A 25,043-nucleotide genomic window follows, 5' to 3' on the forward strand; every position below is an offset into this window, starting at 1 on the left:
TCTAGACAACTGTACTCTCGTCTGGAGGACAAGGCCATAGAAAGCACACGAAAAGTTGAAAACATTTCATCAGCACGGAACGAAGAACTTCACTAACAGAAGAGTACACTGTACCTATCATGAGATATCATCCACTGTGCCTGGTTCCCATCAACGAAGAGCAAGGACACCAAACAAATATGGAAAATGTGAAGAACCTACGGTCTCCAAATACAAAGCAAGCGATGAAATTTTTAGGGGCATTAAGATCCGCAATTGATTTAATTAGTCCAAGTATTTCAATCGGCCCGATTCATGTGGCACTGCAAGCAAAGGACCAATAATTCAGTCGGAACACCCAGCCCAAGAATTGAGCTATAGCACCAACTTGGGAAAAAACTAACATAGGTGGGGTCGTAGCTTATCAATATACCAACCGATAGGAAGAAAAGGACATGCAGCACGCCCATAGGACTGTTCACTAGAGTCACCAATGATAGGCCAAAATCAACCCGAACTCAGCAAAATTATCAAGAGTATCCAACCCATATTACTTCGGATACGGACGAACATAGTTTCTTCTCTCGAACAAGGTCAAAGCCAATCTGCTGAGCTACCCGAAGGCCACCTAGTACACATCTCAACCTTCCATCACCATCGGAACCCAATATGCGACTCCAAACGGTGGTGGTCAGGAGCTCAAAAGAGGCTTGGAAAACATTTACGGAATCATGCCTTACAGTAACAGGTCATCTTAGCTGGCTCCGAAGAATGGCTGTCAGGACAGTTGCCCACCAGAAAACTATGTGCTTACAGTCATCTGCTCATCTGCTTTCTCAAACTGCACGACTGAAATCCTGTTGTTTATGAGGGGAATCGGCGGATAATTCGATTGTGTGTGGCTGGTAGGTGACTCAGACCACCACCCTGGAACTAACATATCCACTACATAGTGAACTTAATGCAATCCAACCGTTGGTTCGGATAGCCAGTTTCTTTCGATGCAAATGAACCTACTGGAAAATCTATATACCTTGCTCTCTCTCTCTCAGTAACCTGGTACTCTATATGATGTTCACAAAATTCAGGATAGTTATTAGAGTACGCTATTTTCTCTTTTCATGCACTTAAAGGGCTTAAACCCAGAACCCCGTGGACCATGATATTTTCCAGCTCCGACTCTCATCCTACCCCAATTTCGTTTACAGGCCGGCGTTTGTGAAAATTCTGTTTTTCTCAAAAAGTTGTCCGATTAGCAAATCAGTTGATTAAAATAGATTCACTCGATTCAGGACAAGAATTGTTGCTTGACACGATAAGCTACTCAAAGCTGTTGACTACTCCTCGACAGACCATTCTGCTCTGCACATTCAGATAAAGAATACTACGATCGAGAGACTCGGTTGTCTCTCGTTATCATCGAGGTAATGATTAAATGAGTGTTTGTTTCGTCGGGTACCATTATTGTTTACCGCTTCCCTAGTGGTTTCGACCATGCTGGACTCTGATTCAAATTCCGAGTCCGTTTAATCTAGTTGGAGTTCGGATTCCAGCGCCGAAATTCGTAGATGTGGTGGTTTTAATGTTTACAACAGAGATTGGGGGTCGAGATGGACCAAGTGGTTAGAGAGCGAATCTACTGACCGGAAGGTCCGTGGTTCGAACCCGACCTCTGCATCTCAACTTCCCCTGTCTAGGTTTGGGCGACCTGACAGTATCCCAGCCCTCGTTCCTCCTTCGTGTGGCATGGCAGCTAGGCACCGAAAGGGTGCTACAGCTGGATGATACAGAGATCGGTTCCATTCGTTTACTACATTCAGGAAACAATTGGTAGAGTGGAGAGCCTTCCCGCGCTCTTTCCCAACTTGTTCAGTTTCCAACCCGTAATCCCGACGGGAACAGATACCGTTATCTTTTCTCACTCCGATTCCTTCCCAGTTTATTGTTTCATGCACCATTGCCAACAGTCTCAGTGATTTTGAACGCAAAGTGCTGTACACAATGCAAACCTCCGTGAATGTCAATATGGGTTTTGAATAAAAAGGAAAGAGCACCGACCCGCTAGGCAACATGGCTAACCGGTGACCTTCTGTACTGGAATCGTTTAGCGAAGCCGCTCTGTTGAACGTCTTAGGTTTTTGACAGCGTTTGGCGTCTTCGTAGGCAAGTTCTCAAACTTTGTTCTATGACTGGAACTCAGCATCTAGGTCCGTAGTTAGCTAAGCGGATAGCCAACGGTAAAAAAACGGTAGGATACCCCTTGATGAACAGGGCCCACATTCATCAGCCTGAAAGGGCAAACTGCCGTGTGATGGCCTCTCATCGGAAGGGGCATCGTACGTAAGAATCGATAACCAACTACGTGACTGGCCGGAATCGATAAAAAATAGTATACAGAGGCACATATATATATTTATATCAGTTTCATCATTGAAAACAGTTCAAAAATGCAGCGGATTCCGTAAAGCGCTTGATGGAAATACTTTGAAGCTCACATTAATTCCATGTGCATTTGTGTGATACGAGTATAGACATCGCCCGGCAACTTATACGGTATTCGCCCCACATAGGCAACGAGGGCCTTGGCTCGGTTACGAACGTTAGATAAAGTAAGCTGTGCAACCGAGTCATCAACGGCTTGCATTGAAGAACTGTGGAGAGGAAAAAAACAGGGAGAAGAATCGCAGTTAGCTGATTCCTAATTGTGTTGCACAGAGGGACTAGGTGAGTGTAGGGTAAAAAAGCTGTAACAGCTCACTCGCATCATCCACTAGCTGCGATTACCAATCAACCAATTTTCAATGACATTGTTTTTCAGACCAAACATGTAATCATCAAGTGGCAAGAATAGATGTGAGTTGATAAAGGTCCGTTATTGGGCCCCGTTGGAAAAACCGTACGTCTATTCAAAGTTGATTGACGATCAATTCGGAAAGAACAAAAAGAGTTTAAGCGGAATTAAATGACCAACTCTCTGGTCACCTCAGGGGCGAAATAAGCAAAGGCACATCCACAAGAGAACATCTGCCATTTGGAACGTGTTAATGTACAATGCCCAAGCTACTTGACTACATCCAAGCTGAATTCAGTGTGAATACTCTTAAACATCCACAGTTTTTTAAATACCATGTGCGTATAGTTAGGTAGTTCGGAGCTTTGCGGTCTCGTGGCACAACAGTTTCAATCATATCAAGAGAACAATTGCTGTCCGTTGGAATCTGGATGAGACGTTCTTTGGATTGTATCCAAGACGACAATACGGTGAAGGGAATTTCGAAACCAGAGGGCGTATTCTAATGGCAGTGGTATACTTCCCTTCCCTGGCTACGTAAGGCTTACCAGGCTTACCAGTCAAACTCTAAAGAACGTTAGGAAGTTATCCTTTCCTTCAACTTTCGATCTAGGATTTTCAACCCACAGGTCTGCAATGGCAGGTGTTTCACTAAGTCGCCATTTACCTTGAACTTGGTGAACCACCCATAACCAGTAAAAAATGTCAAGCGTCCACGTTTGACTGGAAAGTCCTGACATACAAGCACAACCAGGATAGCTACCGGGTCGTCACATCCCTCAATTTTGAAAATGTTTGCCTGTCCAGGTGCGTCCACAGGGTGGAAGTAGTGGTAACATGCTCTCGTGGCATGTAAGCTGTTCATGATTCGAATCCCGACAAAGCTAATAAGTTACACTGCTACTGAGCTGTAGTAAGAGCGAAACTCGAGTCCTCTCTATGGTGCAGACTAACCAGAATAATTGCACCAGAATGGCAGGTCTATTCACATGACTAACGTGAACGCAAATTTCACAAATCCCGCAACCACCTAGAACTAAGCAAAATAGACCATGGAAGAATCACTGTGAGCCTAACACGCTTCCACTGTACTGACGAAATCACGAACAGTAGCGAATCTAGGGTAGTACCAATCATTCTTTCAACTAAACGGAATAATGTCATTTGATAAGCGTTGCTATGAACGATCCCTCTAACGAACTTCTAGGACCAAGGCCTTTGTGGTAAATAGAGCACTATCAGGATATTAGTTAAGACTGCCTAGGTTGTAAACAGCCCTACAGAGAGAAAGTCCGGCAAGATGACCACAAAAGGAAAGACAGAAAAGGCTGTGAGTCCCAAAAACATAATGCCAACCGAAAAAATAATGCGCTATAGGCTCTGACCGGAGGAATGTGGGAGATGCCAGCCGAAAAGCTGTAAGCCGCAGGAGGCCGGGTCAAATAACCACAGGGCCAAAACAGCCAAAAGGCTTCATCGCGCAAAACATGCGCCAACATTCACTTCAACAGCTCTAAACAGGATTCACCTGGCATTGATGTGTGCTGTGTATCAGAAACCAGAATTCAAGATACAAGCACAGTGGTTGAGAAAACCGCCCCACCACTCTCCACTCGCTTACGGCTGCGCACCTCCGGCAATCCAGAGGCTGCTGCGGCAGGATGTACAGGGGTTGGTAACGTCCTAGGTCATTCGGCGAAAAGATCCTTGCTTCACTGGATACCCGTTGATAGTCGCCTCTGCGTGGTTCATTTGGCAACGTTTGTAAAGGAGTCTCACAAGGGGGAGTTGATCGATGTCTGTTTGTCGTCTCCGCTTACGCCCCAACTGAGTGTAGCTCTGACGCCATCAAAGGCAAGTTTTATGATGCCGTGAATGACCTGTTGCGGCGAGGTAAAAGCTCAGATGTCACTGGGATTGCCACGGATCTAGAAGCGCATGGGGCAGGCTTAGCAAATCGGATACACAATTAGGTGGCCGGCATGGACTGGACTCGGTAAACGATTGCTTCAGATGAGTGCTGATCGCAGGCTGTTGTTATGCAGGACTAAATACCGAAGTAACCGAGGTCCTCTGGGCACATAATGTCCTCCAAAGGCGTACCGCCAACGAACTCAAATCGATCACATTGCCATCAGTTACCGAAACCGCGGATAAATAACTGATTGACGATCGTTTTGGAGCACGTTTGTGGGTTTCGACCACACATTCGCTTCTCCCTTCGTTTTCCAAGGGCCGCGTAAGGTGCGGCACAATCGTCTTCTATAGTTTTTTTTTCAAGCGCTCCACCATCGGATGTGAATTCATGATGGGAGGAGATCGCCACCTCGTTGCAGTGTTGGGAGTTTTGTCTGTGGCACGGCCCTACTAGGTTCACTCAAGCACTGGGTATCACACCGAACAGTGGCACTGCTTAAGTCTGGAAGAAATGTCCCCGCCGGTCCCGAACATAACTTGGCCCGACGAATTATTAGACTTCAAGTAAAAGTGAGTGTGCGAGTTGACCGTGAAGTCCGGTGGACACGGAATGGAAGAGGCACGGAAATCGGATAATGCCCAAAGATTATTTCAGTTGATCCGTGCGACCGGTCCCCGGAAACAACCTGTGGAACTAAACCTCAAGGACAGGAATGTAAGTGACCATCTTGAGTAAAGAATGCCTCGAAGAGTGGATCAACAGGGTGGAACAGCAGCTATCCGGGCCAATTGCCACACAAGTGGAGCCCACAGTTGACGTATAACCCAAGACGATGAACATGGAAACCCTACGGCCTCGAAGGTTTATGATTGCACCACTATGCTTCTGGTCCGGATGACCTTCCACCGTTCAAAGGTGGAAGGTGTTCAAAGATAAGGGTATATTAGTCAGTCAGTGCTTGTCTGAGCTGCTTGCCCGTATTTGTGAAAAGGAGACTTTTCCGGACGATTGGTAAGAGTCAGTGATAGTGCCCATCCTCAAAAAAAGAGGCTTGTAGTGAGCGTAGTAACCACAGCTGGATCAGATTGACCCTGGTCGTAACGATACTGTTGGCGTCACTTGTGCCTCATCACCTCATGGAGTCTTGTGAAACACTGATTCGAGAGCAGCAAGCTGGGTACCAGCCTGGTATGAGTTGCGTTTACCAAATATTTACACTTATTCAAGTATTACAACGAAATCATGCGTACAAGCGAGCTAAGTTTCCGTATTTCTGGATTTCAAAGGCGCATTCGATTCGGTTGACCGGTCTGTTCTCCTTGACACGCTGTCCCATCAAGGAATGCCTCGGAAGTTTGTGAATATAATAAGCTTCTTATATTATCAGACTTCCGGACGTAGGAGAGTATAAGGAAAGCTCTCCAAAAGCTTCCGTACGCAAAGCAGTGCCCGTCAGAGGTGCATAGTCATTTCATCTCTATTTATTTTCGTGATCCATGAAATAGTGGGAGGTCTTCAAAACCCCGGTGTTCTAAAGGCCTCTGGCGAAAACCTTGTCGATCTTGAGTATGCAGACGACATTGCACCCATCTTCGAAAAGGGGGAGAAGGCGCAGTTATTTTTGGATGATCTGACCACAGTTATCTCGTCTTTTGGTATGCACTAGACACTTACACAGTGATGCTCATGCTCCTGGACAAGCAGTAACTGAGCATGCCAATTACAATCCAAGGGAAGGATCTGGAAGTTGTGGAGCATTATATGTATCTAGAAGGTTGTATTAGTTCAGCTTGTAGTGTGACAAATGAGGTCAACGTACCAATCTGCAAGGTTCTAGTCGCGTTTTCTAATGTGAGACACCTATGCCGTCAAAGTAGTGTATCCCTGAATCTCAAGGGAAGTGTATCAAGCTATAGTGCGGGTCGTTTTGTTGTATGGCTATGAGACGTGGCCTATTTGAGTAGCGGAACTGGGACGCCTTCAGGTCTTCGACAATCGTTATCTCAGAACCACAGCTCGCGCGAACTGTTGCCGGTGAATATGGAAGGAGTCAATTGGAAAACGGGCATTCGGTTGTGCAAGAACGTGAAGGTGACCAGCACCAAAAGCTGCGTTGGTCAAGTCATGTATCGCGGATGCCGAACCATCGTTTCCCGAGGAAAGTGCTGTTTTCCGTACCCAATTCAGTGGCGGAAGCAGATGGGTTGCCAGTCCTTGATCCGGAAGAGGGATATGGAAGAGAGTACGAAACGCTTAGATGCTGTGGGTGCTGCTCACCTTCTAGGGTGTGATCCCCACTGCGCCTGGTCGGAGATATCAAAAGATATGGCTGCCGATCAATGTCAATTGCATTCTTCTTGTCAGTTTGCATCCATATTGCCTGAATAAATGTCTGAAAGTTCAAACACCTCGGAATGATTGTAGTAAACTAGCACTAAATCTCTTCCCCGTCCACTTTTATTCTTTTCTTTCAAATAAATCATGGTTGTGTCGCAGGGAACCATCAGTGCTGAATACTGACGTCATGCTGTCACTCAAAATGAGGAGACGGACGAAACGCTCCCCTAAGAGTAATCATACTCTGTGTGTACGACAGTATTTGGAACTCTTTCAGGACCCGAATAAAAACAGCCAAATTGAACAAAGTCTGGACGGTCACTAAAACTCACCTCAGCTGAGTTTTGCTACCTCGATATCTGTCAACAACACGAAGAAGGCAACGCATCAGGACTAGCAATGCCCTGGGAAGCGGACGTCGCACATAGTCTGGGAGCTGACTAAAAAGACTGACTTTGGCTTCCACTTCGGCGAATTGTGGGTTGGACGGGTAGACTTCAAGTAAAAGTGAGTGTGCGAGTTGACCGTGAAGTCCGGTGGACACGGAATGGAAGAGGCACGGAAATCGGATAATGCCCAAAGATTATTTCAGTTGATCCGTGCGACCGGTCCCCGGAAACAACCTGTGAACTAAACCATCAAGGACAGGAATGTAAGTGACCATCTTGAGTAAAGAATGCCTCGAAGAGTGGATCAACAGGGTGGAACAGCAGCTATCGTGGCCAATTGCCACACAAGTGGAGCCCACAGTTGACGTATAACCCAAGACGATGAACATGGAAACCCTACGGCCTCGAAGGTTTATGATTGCACCACTATGCTTCTGGTCCGGATGACCTTCCACCGTTCAAAGGTGGAAGGTGTTCAAAGATAAGGGTATATTAGTCAGTCAGTGCTTGTCTGAGCTGCTTGCCCGTATTTGTGAAAAGGAGACTTTTCCGGACGATTGGTAAGAGTCAGTGATAGTGCCCATCCTCAAAAAAAGAGGCTTGTAGTGAGCGTAGTAACCACAGCTGGATCAGATTGACCCTGGTCGTAACGATACTGTTGGCGTCACTTGTGCCTCATCACCTCATGGAGTCTTGTGAAACACTGATTCGAGAGCAGCAAGCTGGGTACCAGCCTGGTATGAGTTGCGTTTACCAAATATTTACACTTATTCAAGTATTACAACGAAATCATGCGTACAAGCGAGCTAAGTTTCCGTATTTCTGGATTTCAAAGGCGCATTCGATTCGGTTGACCGGTCTGTTCTCCTTGACACGCTGTCCCATCAAGGAATGCCTCGGAAGTTTGTGAATATAATAAGCTTCTTATATTATCAGACTTCCGGACGTAGGAGAGTATAAGGAAAGCTCTCCAAAAGCTTCCGTACGCAAAGCAGTGCCCGTCAGAGGTGCATAGTCATTTCATCTCTATTTATTTTCGTGATCCATGAAATAGTGGGAGGTCTTCAAAACCCCGGTGTTCTAAAGGCCTCTGGCGAAAACCTTGTCGATCTTGAGTATGCAGACGACATTGCACCCATCTTCGAAAAGGGGGAGAAGGCGCAGTTATTTTTGGATGATCTGACCACAGTTATCTCGTCTTTTGGTATGCACTAGACACTTACACAGTGATGCTCATGCTCCTGGACAAGCAGTAACTGAGCATGCCAATTACAATCCAAGGGAAGGATCTGGAAGTTGTGGAGCATTATATGTATCTAGAAGGTTGTATTAGTTCAGCTTGTAGTGTGACAAATGAGGTCAACGTACCAATCTGCAAGGTTCTAGTCGCGTTTTCTAATGTGAGACACCTATGCCGTCAAAGTAGTGTATCCCTGAATCTCAAGGGAAGTGTATCAAGCTATAGTGCGGGTCGTTTTGTTGTATGGCTATGAGACGTGGCCTATTTGAGTAGCGGAACTGGGACGCCTTCAGGTCTTCGACAATCGTTATCTCAGAACCACAGCTCGCGCGAACTGTTGCCGGTGAATATGGAAGGAGTCAATTGGAAAACGGGCATTCGGTTGTGCAAGAACGTGAAGGTGACCAGCACCAAAAGCTGCGTTGGTCAAGTCATGTATCGCGGATGCCGAACCATCGTTTCCCGAGGAAAGTGCTGTTTTCCGTACCCAATTCAGTGGCGGAAGCAGATGGGTTGCCAGTCCTTGATCCGGAAGAGGGATATGGAAGAGAGTACGAAACGCTTAGATGCTGTGGGTGCTGCTCACCTTCTAGGGTGTGATCCCCACTGCGCCTGGTCGGAGATATCAAAAGATATGGCTGCCGATCAATGTCAATTGCATTCTTCTTGTCAGTTTGCATCCATATTGCCTGAATAAATGTCTGAAAGTTCAAACACCTCGGAATGATTGTAGTAAACTAGCACTAAATCTCTTCCCCGTCCACTTTTATTCTTTTCTTTCAAATAAATCATGGTTGTGTCGCAGGGAACCATCAGTGCTGAATACTGACGTCATGCTGTCACTCAAAATGAGGAGACGGACGAAACGCTCCCCTAAGAGTAATCATACTCTGTGTGTACGACAGTATTTGGAACTCTTTCAGGACCCGAATAAAAACAGCCAAATTGAACAAAGTCTGGACGGTCACTAAAACTCACCTCAGCTGAGTTTTGCTACCTCGATATCTGTCAACAACACGAAGAAGGCAACGCATCAGGACTAGCAATGCCCTGGGAAGCGGACGTCGCACATAGTCTGGGAGCTGACTAAAAAGACTGACTTTGGCTTCCACTTCGGCGAATTGTGGGTTGGACGGGAACAGGCCAAGCTGATCCATGTGATCAATCGCTGCCTGACACTGGTGGTCAGCTTGAGCTAGATCGAAGAACGTAGCGAGATCAAGCAAGTAAAACAGGGCTTTGGAGCTTGACATCTGATAGTCCGGAACGAACTGGTCATCAGTTTCATGAATTGAACTAGACAGCATATCCTCGAACATTGCATCAGACTCCCGCACTTTGTGTGCAAGCTGAAACAAAGCGGCAAACAGGGTCAAATAGGTATTCAAAGGCTGAAAGGTATTCATATTTGTTACCTTAACAGCGAAGGAACCACAAACACCGAAGATAATCACCTGAGACCGATGAATCACTTATCAATGCATGTACGCATAAAGTAAGCATCCAGAATTATCACATCAACGTGAAAGATGAAAAACCATTTCTGCAGTACGTACTGATGCTTGCAAATGAGAAACTAACTTATCGCCACAAGTCCAAAGATTTCTCCAACTACCCTCTAACAAATTCTCATTATTTAGGTAAATTCGGTAAAACCTGACCATGAAAGAACTGTGTGGGATTACACAGAGAACGGTGTCTCTATGAAGACTAAGCTACTCTCTGGGTAGGACAACTTAAAACCCTAATCCGTAATGATTTATGAATCCATGCAGATGATGTGCAGAATAGTCAGAGTAAAAACACTAGGAACGTGACAGCTGACGTGGAAAGCAATGGGTATTGTATGACATTAGAGAGGAGCCAAATACATTTAATATAAAGTAAATAACAAGCACCCTTGGTTGAAGTAGCCTAATGCTCATCAGACAAGCGCTACCTCGATCCAGCTAGCGTGTATGGTTTCCCATGTCGCGCACATGCGTTTGAATCCAACACTGATTAGCCACAGCTTCTCACAACGAATTTAACAGCTGATGTCTATCAATACCATCAGCAAGCTCCTCGGGACCTCCTCAGGGAGACAGCAATCGATATCGTCCACATGATCAAAGGACATTGGTTTATATTGAGATGGAAAACATAGGGATTTGAACAACCTTGAATAGGAGCCCAAATGCATACAATGCAGACGAACATTCAAAGTAGTTTGAATGGATTCATGTCATTTCGTTTGAGATGCTTACTGAGGTGTCATATTCAATCTCAGAACTGTTTAGATAAGAGTGGCACAAAGTAAATGTGTCTTTCGAAATAGATTGGTAGGCCAGGAAGTAACCAAACATCATCATCATCATCACTAGCTGTAAAAAAACGCGTACTTGCCGTACAGTGGCTATGATAGCTAATTTCGTTCACGGATGATTTGGGGAGGTGGGCTAGGTAGATAAGCATTGGAGCCGGTGGCTCGTTTCCACCCTTCATGTAGTTAGGCGAAAAGAGCCATTCGAGGAAGTTGGTCGACTGGCATACGAGTCGACCTAGCCAGCGCAACCTGTGGAGGGTGATCGGTTCATCAATCGTGGGCAAGTTATCTCTTCCGAAAACCATTCGATGTACTAAAGTACTACTGCCCCGGTGTTCTAGCCAGACTTAAGCAATGTTCAGAAGACATCAGTGGTAAAAAACGACAGGTTTTTGACGTCACCAGCGTGCAACGACCATGTTTCTGGCCTGGAGTGCACCTCAGCATTGTAGACTCGACCCTTAATCGACAAGCGGTCGTCATGCCTATGCCACAGATTCNATAATCACCTGAGACCGATGAATCACTTATCAATGCATGTACGCATAAAGTAAGCATCCAGAATTATCACATCAACGTGAAAGATGAAAAACCATTTCTGCAGTACGTACTGATGCTTGCAAATGAGAAACTAACTTATCGCCACAAGTCCAAAGATTTCTCCAACTACCCTCTAACAAATTCTCATTATTTAGGTAAATTCGGTAAAACCTGACCATGAAAGAACTGTGTGGGATTACACAGAGAACGGTGTCTCTATGAAGACTAAGCTACTCTCTGGGTAGGACAACTTAAAACCCTAATCCGTAATGATTTATGAATCCATGCAGATGATGTGCAGAATAGTCAGAGTAAAAACACTAGGAACGTGACAGCTGACGTGGAAAGCAATGGGTATTGTATGACATTAGAGAGGAGCCAAATACATTTAATATAAAGTAAATAACAAGCACCCTTGGTTGAAGTAGCCTAATGCTCATCAGACAAGCGCTACCTCGATCCAGCTAGCGTGTATGGTTTCCCATGTCGCGCACATGCGTTTGAATCCAACACTGATTAGCCACAGCTTCTCACAACGAATTTAACAGCTGATGTCTATCAATACCATCAGCAAGCTCCTCGGGACCTCCTCAGGGAGACAGCAATCGATATCGTCCACATGATCAAAGGACATTGGTTTATATTGAGATGGAAAACATAGGGATTTGAACAACCTTGAATAGGAGCCCAAATGCATACAATGCAGACGAACATTCAAAGTAGTTTGAATGGATTCATGTCATTTCGTTTGAGATGCTTACTGAGGTGTCATATTCAATCTCAGAACTGTTTAGATAAGAGTGGCACAAAGTAAATGTGTCTTTCGAAATAGATTGGTAGGCCAGGAAGTAACCAAACATCATCATCATCATCACTAGCTGTAAAAAAACGCGTACTTGCCGTACAGTGGCTATGATAGCTAATTTCGTTCACGGATGATTTGGGGAGGTGGGCTAGGTAGATAAGCATTGGAGCCGGTGGCTCGTTTCCACCCTTCATGTAGTTAGGCGAAAAGAGCCATTCGAGGAAGTTGGTCGACTGGCATACGAGTCGACCTAGCCAGCGCAACCTGTGGAGGGTGATCGGTTCATCAATCGTGGGCAAGTTATCTCTTCCGAAAACCATTCGATGTACTAAAGTACTACTGCCCCGGTGTTCTAGCCAGACTTAAGCAATGTTCAGAAGACATCAGTGGTAAAAAACGACAGGTTTTTGACGTCACCAGCGTGCAACGACCATGTTTCTGGCCTGGAGTGCACCTCAGCATTGTAGACTCGACCCTTAATCGACAAGCGGTCGTCATGCCTATGCCACAGATTCACGACAGTTGCTCTTGCCATCCCAATCCGGGTGGAAATATCGTCTTCGGCTGAAACAGCTGCCTGGGTAGACGAATTTCTCTTATACATCAATTGGCTCGTTAGCAAGCATTAGGTTAGGGTTCGAGCCCACCCCGTCTTGCAGCAGCACTTTACACTATGAAGGTGTGAAATGCATGTCAAACCGTGAAGCGGAATAGCTCAGATTAGTTAATGTTGTCTCGCATTATGATGGCATCAGATCCAAGAATAGCTAGCTCGTCTGCGTACTCGATATCTGTGAGCGAATGACCTGGGAGCATTTCGATCCCACAGGTATTAGAGGTCGTTAACTAGGCTTCCATAATGGCATCGATGGCGAGGTTGAAGGGAAAAGGATAAAGAGGATAGCCTAATCTGACACCACTTAACGTAATGAACTCACGCGAGAGTTTACCGTAGACTCTCATGCGTCCACGGGAGTTGGAGTACAGCAGATTAAGGAGGGCCAAGAATTTATGGGAATTTGTGTTGCAGGAAGCAAGCTAAACTGCTCTTTGAAGCGTTCGGTCATCTTTCCAGTCGGCGTTTTTGTGAATAAATTAATGAGCCGCCTTTTTCACTTACCACTTCACTGCTGTTGCTTTCCTAAGGATAGTCGACCGTGGCTATTTCCGGTAGAAGCATTCTTAATCTCCCAAACTGTCAACGTCCAGGAAAGCTCTCGGTAATTCCTCAGGCTATCCACTATTTGGCGTTTGAGGCATTTGTGTCCATCGTCGTACTCGTTACCTGCTGATATCAACTCCCTGGCACCAATCGGGACAACGATATCAAGTGGTCATTCGATTATATCGGAGAATTCGGACAGACAGCACTGAACCCCGGTGGCATAGCTCATCTTACACTTTGCCGTGCTTCATCCAGGTTCTTCAAAGATGGATTAGCATGATTCTTTCTGACTTGCGAGGGCCTGAAAGGAAACGAACTGTAGGGCATGCTTGCGCCATGGCGTGGTCGCCCCAAAAAGAAAGACACCCGTGAATTGTGACTACCCACCGGTGGCTGATGGCCACCGGGCTCACGGTTGATTTGCAATTGGTGGACACCATGTTACGCAATGCAAACGTCTCTGCTGAAAGCCTGTAGAGGTTAGAAACAGTCGACGATCAGCATACAAGTGCAGAGGTCGCTTTCCGTTGCCTGTCTGACGAACATCAACTTCGAATAGACCGTCAAGATGTGATTCCAATGAGCTAAGACAACCGACTTGGATATTCATATCGCCCGCAAGGATCACAATGTCAGTGCCTTTCAAAAGAAGCACGAGGGCTGGGATACTGCCAGGTTGCCCAAGCCTAGACATGAAAAGGCAAGATGCATCTCGCCACCTCGGCCCCAACACTATGTATTCCATGACTCATTGTCTATAGATTACTAGACACTCAGAGAGTGAAATGTTCACCCTTAGCGCTTTAAGAAGCATAACCACGCTTGGACTTGTATGCGTGTTTCGAACACAGTATACATTATTCTTAAGGGGAACTAGGGTCGGAGCAAACATCCGTTTGACAATTTGATCTCCTGGAAATAGCGAAGTGCCATTTTTCTGAGTGTTAATAAGCAGCGAGGTGCATAAGCCCCATCGGTCAGACAACTGACAGTCAAATTACCCAGAAACTCTTGCTTGTGTGGTGGGAAGAGGTAAACAAAGAACTGTGCGGGCAAATGATGCTTTCCGGTTGCCCAGGACGAAGAAAAGGGTTTGTTTGGGGCATACCAAGACAGTGACAGGATGGAACGTTTTGTAAAAAGACCCTGCTCCTAGCCTCTGACTTAAAAGTCTAACTCGTGAGATAGCGGGCAGTAGCGTTTCCTTTGAGGAACCTGCCCGGAGCCGGACTCAATAGTCTGACCCACTTGGCTGCAGGGGGCTGGCCTAGCCAACGGACCCAGGGAGTAAGACATAATGGTCCAACTCTTAATGCGACTGAGCAGAGCAGCACCAGATTCTTCGATTTTAAAAGTATTTTGACCGTACTGAGCAATGCGCTGACAATCACGGTTTGACGATCGGAGTGAGCAACCTTGTCTTACCTATTCATCCTCGAAGGAAGGCAACATCGTTGCTTTCATAGACATAGACATGCTGGTGGCCTAGGGGAAACACATTACCGCCTTCGTACTCTTATCGTAGAGGACAGTATGGATTTACCTCCATACCTCCTCGTACAACGATTACTCGTAGTACGTGGTCTCGGTGTTCTTGGTCTGACTGCTACGGTTTGGTCTTCCTGGCATGATTGCACCTTGTGGAACGAAGTTCAAGCCAGTGTAGTCCCCCGCTTCACTGCAGCACTCAAGATGGAAGCCTTAGTTCGGGAACAAACGTACCACTATAGGTTTTACTGATTCAGTTGCACGCCCAACTGGTTGTTAAGCAGTAACTGCTCTTCACAATCAGAAATTGGTTGAAAAACACACCTAACGACTAATTAGTAGTTGTGGAAACCGCTTTTGTAAAATACGGCGAACACTAAAACTTCCATACAGAAGAAACACTTACTTTTGTCGCAATTCGTATTACCAAACCTCGATCCGGATGCCCAGTCGTGGTTCTAGGACCCGTCACAGATGATGAAGCTGGACTATCATCAGTATACACCAGGCCAGCAAGCAAATAGTTGGTTAGCGAAATAGCCTTTCGATAGTAGTGGGTCTGCGAGCTACCGTTGCTGGCCGCTAACTGGTACAATGATATGGCGTCGATCAGCTGACCTCGGGTTTCCAGCGCACTAGCCACAACTGTAATGACATCCTGTCGAGCACTTAGAGTCTGGCAGTAGCGGTCTATGGCACCTGGCTGAAAAAGTGGAGAAGCGTCAAGGGTGGGACACAAATTGTCAACAACCAACGGGCTTCCGTTTAAGCGGAAAGGAATACCTTGTGATAAAAATAAGGGTTAGGAAGATCATCAATGAAGCCAAACATGTAGAATAAGAAAACGGGACTTACTTTACGAACACCCGATTCGGTCACAAAGCCTAACAATTCGTCAAACTAGGAGAGAAGAAAGAAGGGAAAGCAAGTATTGAATGTATCAGAAGACTGCCAATTGGTATGCTGTGTGCAGTATGGTGAAACCAGTCCAGCACATTTGTCTTGCTGCTTACGGACGATAGTAGATTAGCTGAGAATTTCTAGAACGATGTTATGTACATGGTAAGTGTTACCTGACTGTTTATCAACCTGCGCAGAAGTCTATTCTGACTAAGTTGGAAAAAGCACACAGAATTGCATGTATGTATAAATATTTGAATACATTTGGCTACACTTGTCCAAGTGTATGCTGCGGCCAAATAACAAGGGACTAATATGTAATTTACTGATAAATAACTCTGACATCAACCCATTTAAAATCTCCCATAGAATCGAAACAGAATGGAGAAATTGTCGTTCTACGTTCCGGAATCGCTTTGTTAAAGAGGTCTGAATAGATACAAAAAATGAATTCCAGTCTGGAGCGGAGCTCAGTATTAAAACACAATTAGGTGTGAAGGGTGACAAAATAAGTTCGTTCCGGCCATCAACGACCATTTTGGCTTACTAACGGTTGAATCCAATAGAAAACTGTAAGAAATTCAATTGCACCAGCTTACTTGTTTCGTTGCCAATGCAAGCTCTGTGACGCAAGTGACGAAAAGGCTTTGAGAAACTGTCTTCTCGGCGGTCCCCGTGGAAAATCGTTCGCGTTCCGAATCATCAATGTTCTCGACTGTCTCAGAGGGGATGTCTGCCAGAAAATGATAGTACATCAGCGCTTCCTGTGGACTTTCGATTTCAAACTTTCTGGTGTACAACATGATGACGCGAGCAAGATTGAGACGACGAAAGGCAATCGGGTCCGAATCGTTTCTGCTGACTGCATATGTAAAGTATTATGGAAGGGAATGGTTAAAATGAGCACACATAAAAATGAAGCTGACATTGAATAGATAGCCTGTGGTTTCTGTCTTCAGTCATACAAAATCCGAACGTAAATGGGACTAGTCAACTATGGACTTCAACTCGAAAGTGAATTCAAGCCACGCTGAAAGGTCGAGTACGGTATAGCTGTTTCATTTTTGTTGAGAATTATCGGGAGTGCATATTTTATGGATCTCTTGGAGTGCCAGAAATCGCGATATCTGCGTTAACGGTCAGACAATAACTTTAGGCTAGAATTCACTCATACTTGAGCAGGATACAGGCATCCTCCAATCATGCGTCTCATATCAGGTACTCAGTTGTCGACTGGCAGTTGGAATGACGACAGATGCTCGTGCAGCTAACCAGATGCTTCATTTTCTGAGCAGGTTACTTATAGTTGGATGGTACAGTGGGCAGATTTTGCAATTTTCGATCGAAATTTCATCCTGCATGTGACGTAATTCTATCTCGAAAAACCCGGAGACACTGTACGGATGTACAGCGAGTCGTAACCTCCACATGAGTTCGTAAGATCACTTCCGAAAAAGGTAAAACAGCTGTACAGTGATCCTCTGCTTTTCGGCATAAACGGACTCGACTTGCCACAAAAATTTCAGTTTCTTTCTACTACTATCAAACATAGTAGTTTGTCTGTCCAGGACTGTCTGCGTTACTTAAGCTGACATTTTACGAGAACTCGAAATCGGAGAGGAGCCTGTGCCACAAAGAGGAGCGCGATTTTGACATAAATTCACAAAAGCAATGGGGGCACAAGGTACGGCAAAGTGGAACTGAAAAGCATGTTCGTCAATCTTTTTGGGGTCTCGTATAGTTATCAGCGTTCGTCCCGGGGAGTACATGCAGACCTTGCCATTGACCACCGAGCGTGAAGGGCTATAAACCATGGCATCCATGGAATTGGCTCATCCCAACACGGGCTGGCCGCGGTAAATCAAATTTGTACAGCATTTTGTCACACGGGTCGATTCGTTTTGGACCAAGCCCCAAAAATAAGAACCAACAGGAGCACGAGGGGTGTGCTCTAAGTGAATCCCCTTGTGCAATTAGTTATCTGACGGGCTAAGAAACACGGAATTAAAATGCCGAGACTTACCGAGTGGTGATTGTAGCGAGTCCGATAAAAGCAAAAGGTGTTGTGTGTGTAAACCGAGCGCAACGTGGACAGCGTGGCTACGGAGAGCTTCGAATCGAGCCAGAAAGGCTATTGCAACTTCGAATTGCTGGGTCAGGCATAAAAGCTTGAAGTAGACAAGGGGCTGCGACCAGGCATCAAAATGGACTTCACCTGAAGGATGACGACATGGGGAATAAAGACAGTGTTTAAAGTATATTGTTATCTTTTTTGTAAAGGTGCTGTGACCAGACTCAGACAACTGTCAAGACAACATACAGTAAAACATAAATACCAGAAGTTGAGTAAGAGTAATTCAAAAGGGCACGCTCAATGGAGAAAAAAGAAATAAGCTCATCCGTACAGTTGTTCGCACACTGAAAATGCGCGCAAACAACCGATAACAACGTTATTCTCACATACAGAGTTTCAAGAACAGAATATAATCGAGCAATTAAAGATCATTCATTTACTCCAACCTTACTCTCATTGTATCGCACTCGCTGTGTCACGGATTTCGGACGATCATGAGAGAAGAAAATGGATAACTAGCTATGCCACACACGTGATCCAGCTAACCGAGGTTATATCCCGCTCAGTATCAAGCCGATGATTCACCAAAAGATCGTGACCGTATCCAGAGTTTATGAGATTGACTTCAACAATTAGAGTAGAAAAGTTACCCTTATCTGATGAACTAGTGGCTGAAAAAGGCGAGTTGAATCAACAGCAAACAAATTAACCTTGCCACCGCTTGGATATTTTCGTGTCATTCGGATGTTCGGGTCCGAGTGCCGCCAGGTTAAGAAAGTTGATGAAAAACACGGCTCATACAGACGCCCAGATGGAGACCAAGACCATGTGGTTAGACTCAGCTGTAGACCACCGAAAATGGTACCCGGCAGGATACCTAGTGAGGATTTTTACTATTGTAGTGCGAAATTTATGAATCCACGGAGAAATCCACGTAGTAGAAGGCAGTTGGAGTAAAACATAGCTCCAATCTGATGGCATAATGTAGAAGTATTGAAAAATATTGCGAAAATGAGGTGAGAACAAGCAGAGTCTGCAGCTCTAATAACTGAAAATATGACCCAGGAGATACCTTTTGGCGAAGATAAATTCTTGCATATCCTTAGAAACAGTGACGTCTCAGCCGAATTTTAGGGGACCACGAAGGAAGCGTTTCTGTCTGACATGACAGGTAGGGCATAGAATGAGTTGACGCATCACAAAAACGGATCATCTACACAAATGACTCACCATAAGTCTCATACAATAGTGTCTGGAGTTGACCGAGAGTTAGTGGATCGTCAAATGAGTTCCAAGTTGCCACACTTGATGACGAGTCAGTGAGTTGTGCAGCAACTTGAGAAAGCTTAACCCAGAGAAAATCGTCAATGCTTTGCGCCACTTCGGAATGACTTTCGGCAGAAGGTCCCAAGCCAAGGATGGAGAAAATGAGTCTGGTTGGGAAAAGAGGAAAACGGCTAAAGAGTGAGCAGCGTGAAAACGGACAGGAATAAGACTATCCTTTCTGGCTCAAACCACTGGCAGGTAAAAATTAAAGTAGTAGTAGCCAATAAGTTATTTAGCATGGATGAAACTGGCCCACGCAAGCTACATGTCAAGAGGATGGTGTTGGGGTGATAACTGATGTGTAAGAAAACTCCTGAATTGTTCGTTGTAAACTCCAAGTGACTAAAGGGTTCGAACCCGACCTCTGCCTCTCGACTTCCCCTGTCTGGGCTTGGGCAACCCGTTCGTATCCCAGCCTTCGTGCTTTCTTCGGGTAGCATGGCAGCTAGGCACCAGAAGGGTGTTGCAGCTGAACGATTTCTTTTATTTTTTAAAAGGGTCAGGACAGAACATAGAAAATATATTTAGAAATTTCAGGAGCATTACAGAGAATTGTGTACCATAAATGACCCATCTGCTGAATTCGAAGAAAACCGCGTTCGCTGGCAGGCGGTATGTACGCTGTTGCTCATGCATAAAGTGAGGATCTGATTAATACTCCCCACTACGGCGAAACCTTGATTGCTACGCTTGAGTTTGCATCTTACGTGGCGGAGTCAGGCGTCTCAATATTAATGAAACCAGTAACAGCGATATGATAGGCATCAGGTTCATACCTCCACTGTTGACACAGTCGCTTCGCGTACCTTTTTTGAATATAGGTATGAGGACTACCTGATTCCACTTATCTGGTATGCGTTCTTGTTCCCAAATATGTGAGTATGTTGGTCCAACCACGCCGCTGGATGCACAGACAAACTTCATCTAAGTTGACGCTTAACGGACCAACAAGCCGAATTATGCTGGGGTCCGGAAGAGATACAACTTCTGTATCAATGAAGGAAACTGACCGTTCTGAGTAAGTAGTTGGAATGTGAGGGTTCGAATGCACTAAGTGCCAAGTCTCTAGCATCAAAAGTAGCGGTTACCTTCCAACAGTTGGACTACAGTCGAAGAGGTCTCTTTCCAAGGTCTTGGTGTTTGCTTAATTTACGGCTCAGAAAACTTTTAGGCTGCTTGTTAGTTGCTGGGGTCGTTAATGAGCTTGATTCTAATTTCTCGTTTTTCCCCTACCACCTTGGCTATTTTTAGAGACCGCGGTTCTCTCCTATTGGATAGCGAATTCCCCGTTCTTCAAGGTCATTATATATGGTGTTGTGCTCTGTGAATTGCCTTCAAGGCAGTGAAAGTTCTCTGAAGGTCTCCTCACCTTCTGCACTGGGAGTGGTTGGGCCCATGTCGTAGCTGGGGATTTTTGTGCCTGTTCTCACGTCACAGACAACAGTTATCGTGCCTTGGATACATAACATTTCAGCGGCGAGGTTGTTTCCGATCTACCCGAAATGGATCACGAAAAAGTAGGGGCGTTTCTAGAGTAACAGCCCAGCTGACAGGGACACTTACACAGCCGAAGGTTCCCGCATGAAACCAAATCAGCAGACTGTTTGCATTACGAATAGTACAGCGGAGCTTAGCTGTGAACCAGAGGTTAATAGTATGTTAGAGATATCGCTTCGCCCATTTCCAGTTGGTCTCGCGGCTCAATGTGATGCATGGAAAGTTCAGCAAAGTCCGGCAGAAAATTCGTAAACTTACAACTTAGGTGGAGGAGATTTTGTAAAATGGAGATAGAACATCGAAAGGACACATAACCAAATGAGAAATGCCAGTTGAGTTCGGTACACTTGGAGATTTAAGTGCATCCCTTAAACTTTGGGTGGCTAACTCTGCCGTTAGGGGTCTTGGTGTCTTCATCAACCATTGTGATAATTTAAAGTCAGATGAGCTATTAATAGTTAAGATGAGACCAGCACAATAGACATCATCCTGGATACCAGAATATAGAATACTCTAAATGCTGTCGAATGAACCAATGGCAGCTGGTCCATTACGCCCTCCAACATCCCATCAAGGTGCAGTCCACCGTAGGAGCGATTAGGTGAGAAATCTTTCGGCCATTATAGTTTTTTGTTGTGTTCTCAAGTGTTATGCTACAGGGAATTCAGTGGAGAAATAAAATCATGACAGCCATTGAACAGGAGGCAAGAGAGGAAAACTCGTTGGGTGCTGCGTGCTTTCTGATTCGCCTTCATGAACATAAAAACTGCTGGGCACTCACTAAAAAGCATATCAGTCGTGTCCCTCAGCAAACCTTCAGTCATTCAAACAGTCACATATAAAACGGTAGACAAGAACCCTTTCATTGGAAGTTAAATGGTGTAGGGTGATCCCAATCGGCACGCACCATCGTATCAAGGGCAAGTGCAGTCACAATAGTAGGCAGGCACTCTTAATGGTTGTCAAGTGAGCAACAGTTGACCATTAACGTCATCCTTGGTCCTTCCAAAAGAATAGTGGTAATCGAAGGGAAGTTCAAAAATTCTGAACAAGTCTCGTATGGAATCTTTGGATTTAGGTCCTATACATGAGGCAATACGTATATGTACCAGTTCATTTCTTCCCAAGGGGATGAGCTAATTTATAAACAACGGACCATCACTGTGCCCGGTCAGTAGCGTCCACCTCATTTCGCTTCTCTCTCTCTCTCGCGGTTATAACACCCTTCAGGTGTCTAGCTGTCATGCTACGCGAAAGAAGCACAAGGGTTGGGATACTGCCATGTTGCTAGACAGGGCTAGACAAGGAAATCGAGATGCAAAGGTCGGGTTCGAACCACGGACCTTCCGGTCAATAAATCCGCGCTCTAACCACCTAAGCCATCTCGCTGCTTGAGCCATTTCGCTTGTAACATACAATGGGCTATTTTCAATGATTCGGTATGCAGCATAAGCAGCATATGTTTTTAAAGCTATAACCCTCAAAAAGGCTGTAAATCTTTTGTGTCCCCATGCATCCACATTGACTGCGGAAAAGGCGTCATTCCATCTCATTCATATGTAAGTCAACGCATGTCCCTCTATCGCTGTATTCCATCGAGTTGATGACATATTACACATAAGCTTGGAGTACCGGCTCCCATCTCAAACGAGTAACTTGAGATTGGATGTGAAACCTGTGTCGATCTGTGCGCTTCTATAGGTGACGAAAAACGACGGCAAACCCAAAGAAACGTCGCGGATGAATTCGGTCGCAGTGATGAATCCCAATGGCTTTTTTATTTGTGAAGCGAGCTACGCGAGACAATGGGGCTGGTACGTGATAATCCGAAGAAAATGTCTGTACTCAAGCATTTTACCCCTTTCCAATAATTGCAATCTGCAAAGCGGGAACAGTGCGGACAAATACATTTGTCATCCTGGTGTTGAAAGGCCCTAAAAGATGTTTTGGAACAGAGAGGCCGTCGGGCACGTAAGAAACGTTTTCATCGTAAAACTGCTTTGGCATGCAACGACTAGGCAATCACACACCAGCTATTATCTACGATCCACAAAGCGATCGCTGCTGCAAGCGAGCAGCTGAATTAATCCTCAGTGACTATGTAATAGGATTAGAGCTGTCTGTTTTTTGTGTTCATAACCTATGGACAGATAGTAATGAATCATCATTTATAAACAGGTTACGGAAAAAGACTGAAAGCGAGCCAGTCAAAAGAAAGGATACATCACCCCATCCCTTACAGGAATGGCTGTTTAAAGTGAAGTTACGAGAAGTCCAGATAATCTAAAGCTTAACGCCACAATCTACCGAGCTACAGTTCTGAATGGGGAAAATGTCTATCGTCTCATTGAACCAGGAGCCAATAGCATGACGTCACAAATAAGCAGGTGACGTCAAGCTCTCCGCCTTATTGAACTTCTTGCAGCGAGCCTTAACAGTGAATAAATGACATGCACACCACAAGAATGTAGGGCTGTGCAGTCCGTGAAATCGATGGACAAGTTAGGATAAGCGAAGGGACCGTAAAAGTGATCCTTTATCACACCAAAGGCTGAATAAATGCCAATGCTTGGAGGTGATATCGAACAAAAAGGCTGAGAAACCGGTAGAACACGAACATACCTCTTGTACGGGTCTCTCGAGGCTTTCAGAACCTGTAAAGCGGTTTGACGAAGCCTAGTCCGCGTGGCCACTGACAAGTGCCGTCCTCCGTTGACATATTCTTCAAGAATAGCGGCAAAGTTCTCTAAGGTGTTCCTGTAATAGGTAAGTTAACGTTGGGATGATAACGCACAACAGAAACAAAGGCGGTCTGGATTAACAGGAGATACAGAATAACTTAAAGATCACAGCAGTTGTACATGAGCGGGTTTTGTTCAAATCGGATAAATTTCAGTAGAAAGATTAATGAAATAATTAAGATAACCGTCCACTTGTAACTCCCTTTCGGTGCCTAACTGCCATATCATCCGAAGAAAGCACGACTGCTGGGATACTGTCAGGCTGCCCAAGCCTGCACAGAAGTCGAGATGCTGAGGTTGGGTTTGAACCACGGACCTTCCGGTTGGTAAATTCGTGTTTTAACAACTAAGTCATCTCGCTCCCAGTAGAAGCAGTGCTCATGTTTAACAAGACCACAATACTACTTTAATGGCTGGTTGCCACTACCTCTAACCATGCAGCTGGCTTAATAAGTAGATAACGTCAAACATTTGTGATATAACAACTAGGACATGGCTTCTCAGGTCGATAGCTGAAGCACCATTTTGGTGTCTTATCCCAGCATATCCAAGTATGTAGTACACAGAGGTTAAACTTACGACGCGGCACGAGCAACTTCAATAGCTGCCCGTGAATCACCAGCGCGCAGGCAGTAGTAAATCATCGGCCAAACGGGCTTGGAGTCCACCAGTCCATCCTGCGTAAGACACATAAAGAAAGAGGATAGAACAGATGAGATACAAATGAGATGAAGACCTGCTCTAACTACAGAAAGCCTACCATGAAATACAGAAATCCCTAGTACGTCTTAGCTCATTGGCGAGTAAACGATGGCCACTAAACCTAAGATAGCGTAGATTCATTACTACAGAGGCCAAACCGACACCTGGCAACGTCATTCGATGTGACACGCAATTGTCATGATTTTAATCCAAACTTCGGAATGAAAAAGCTGTAGACCGGTCAGTCCGCGTAACTCAGAAGTGGTAAACATCGCCCCGTAGTACGTATCTTCAGAATACATTACTCTTCCTCCACACAATAACTAAAGAAAATCATCATTAACATCCCAGCCCTCAACAGCAAAACTGGTGTCAAACGCTGGTATTTCATTGCTATATAACCACGATTTATTTAAAAAAAAGGGAAAAAAAGGAAAAAAGAATGGAGATGAATGAACCTCACACTAGCCCAGTAAAAGCGTACTGAGATGTCCACACTCAGACGTTCTGGATAGGAAACGATAATGAGAATACCATTTGCTAGTGGTCACTCACTATACAGTCTCCAAGCTCAGACAGGATCACGCAGACCGCATCTCCGAAAAGACGGTACTCAAGCATTATGCTATCCCCTCCGAACCCTTGTGCCCGGTCATAAGTTGACCGTTCTTCAACATGAGCCACACTAAATTCGGGAGGGAAAACAGCGATTCTACCGGAAATTGAAATCACACACACCACCAGGTGGTGGATTTTCGGCGTCCATGACTCTACATACGCAATACATGACCAGGTCATTGCAGCATATAACGCATGATACATCCTTCAACCGAAGTTTCAGCTGAT

At 45.2% G+C, this 25,043-nt stretch overlaps 1 protein-coding gene across 1 annotated transcript in view; it reads right to left on the bottom strand.

The window, feature by feature from the left end:
- Positions 1-2,377: 2,377 nt before the first annotated feature.
- Positions 2,378-25,043, bottom strand: part of T265_01615 (hypothetical protein) — a gene marked incomplete at both ends in the record, with an annotated part of 28,494 nt that continues 5,828 nt past the window's right edge. The window contains 8 exons of the mRNA XM_009165674.1: positions 2,378-2,630; positions 9,633-10,003; positions 15,364-15,660; positions 15,813-15,857; positions 16,457-16,719; positions 17,881-18,072; positions 19,162-19,364; positions 23,377-23,511. Of these exons, the coding sequence (XP_009163938.1) occupies positions 2,471-2,630; positions 9,633-10,003; positions 15,364-15,660; positions 15,813-15,857; positions 16,457-16,719; positions 17,881-18,072; positions 19,162-19,364; positions 23,377-23,511 (1,666 nt within the window). The remainder of the gene's footprint in view (positions 2,631-9,632; positions 10,004-15,363; positions 15,661-15,812; positions 15,858-16,456; positions 16,720-17,880; positions 18,073-19,161; positions 19,365-23,376; positions 23,512-25,043) is intronic.

Source organism: Opisthorchis viverrini (assembly GCF_000715545.1).
Source record: "Opisthorchis viverrini unplaced genomic scaffold opera_v5_17, whole genome shotgun sequence".
In the NCBI taxonomy this organism is placed as follows: Eukaryota; Metazoa; Platyhelminthes; class Trematoda; order Opisthorchiida; family Opisthorchiidae; genus Opisthorchis; species Opisthorchis viverrini.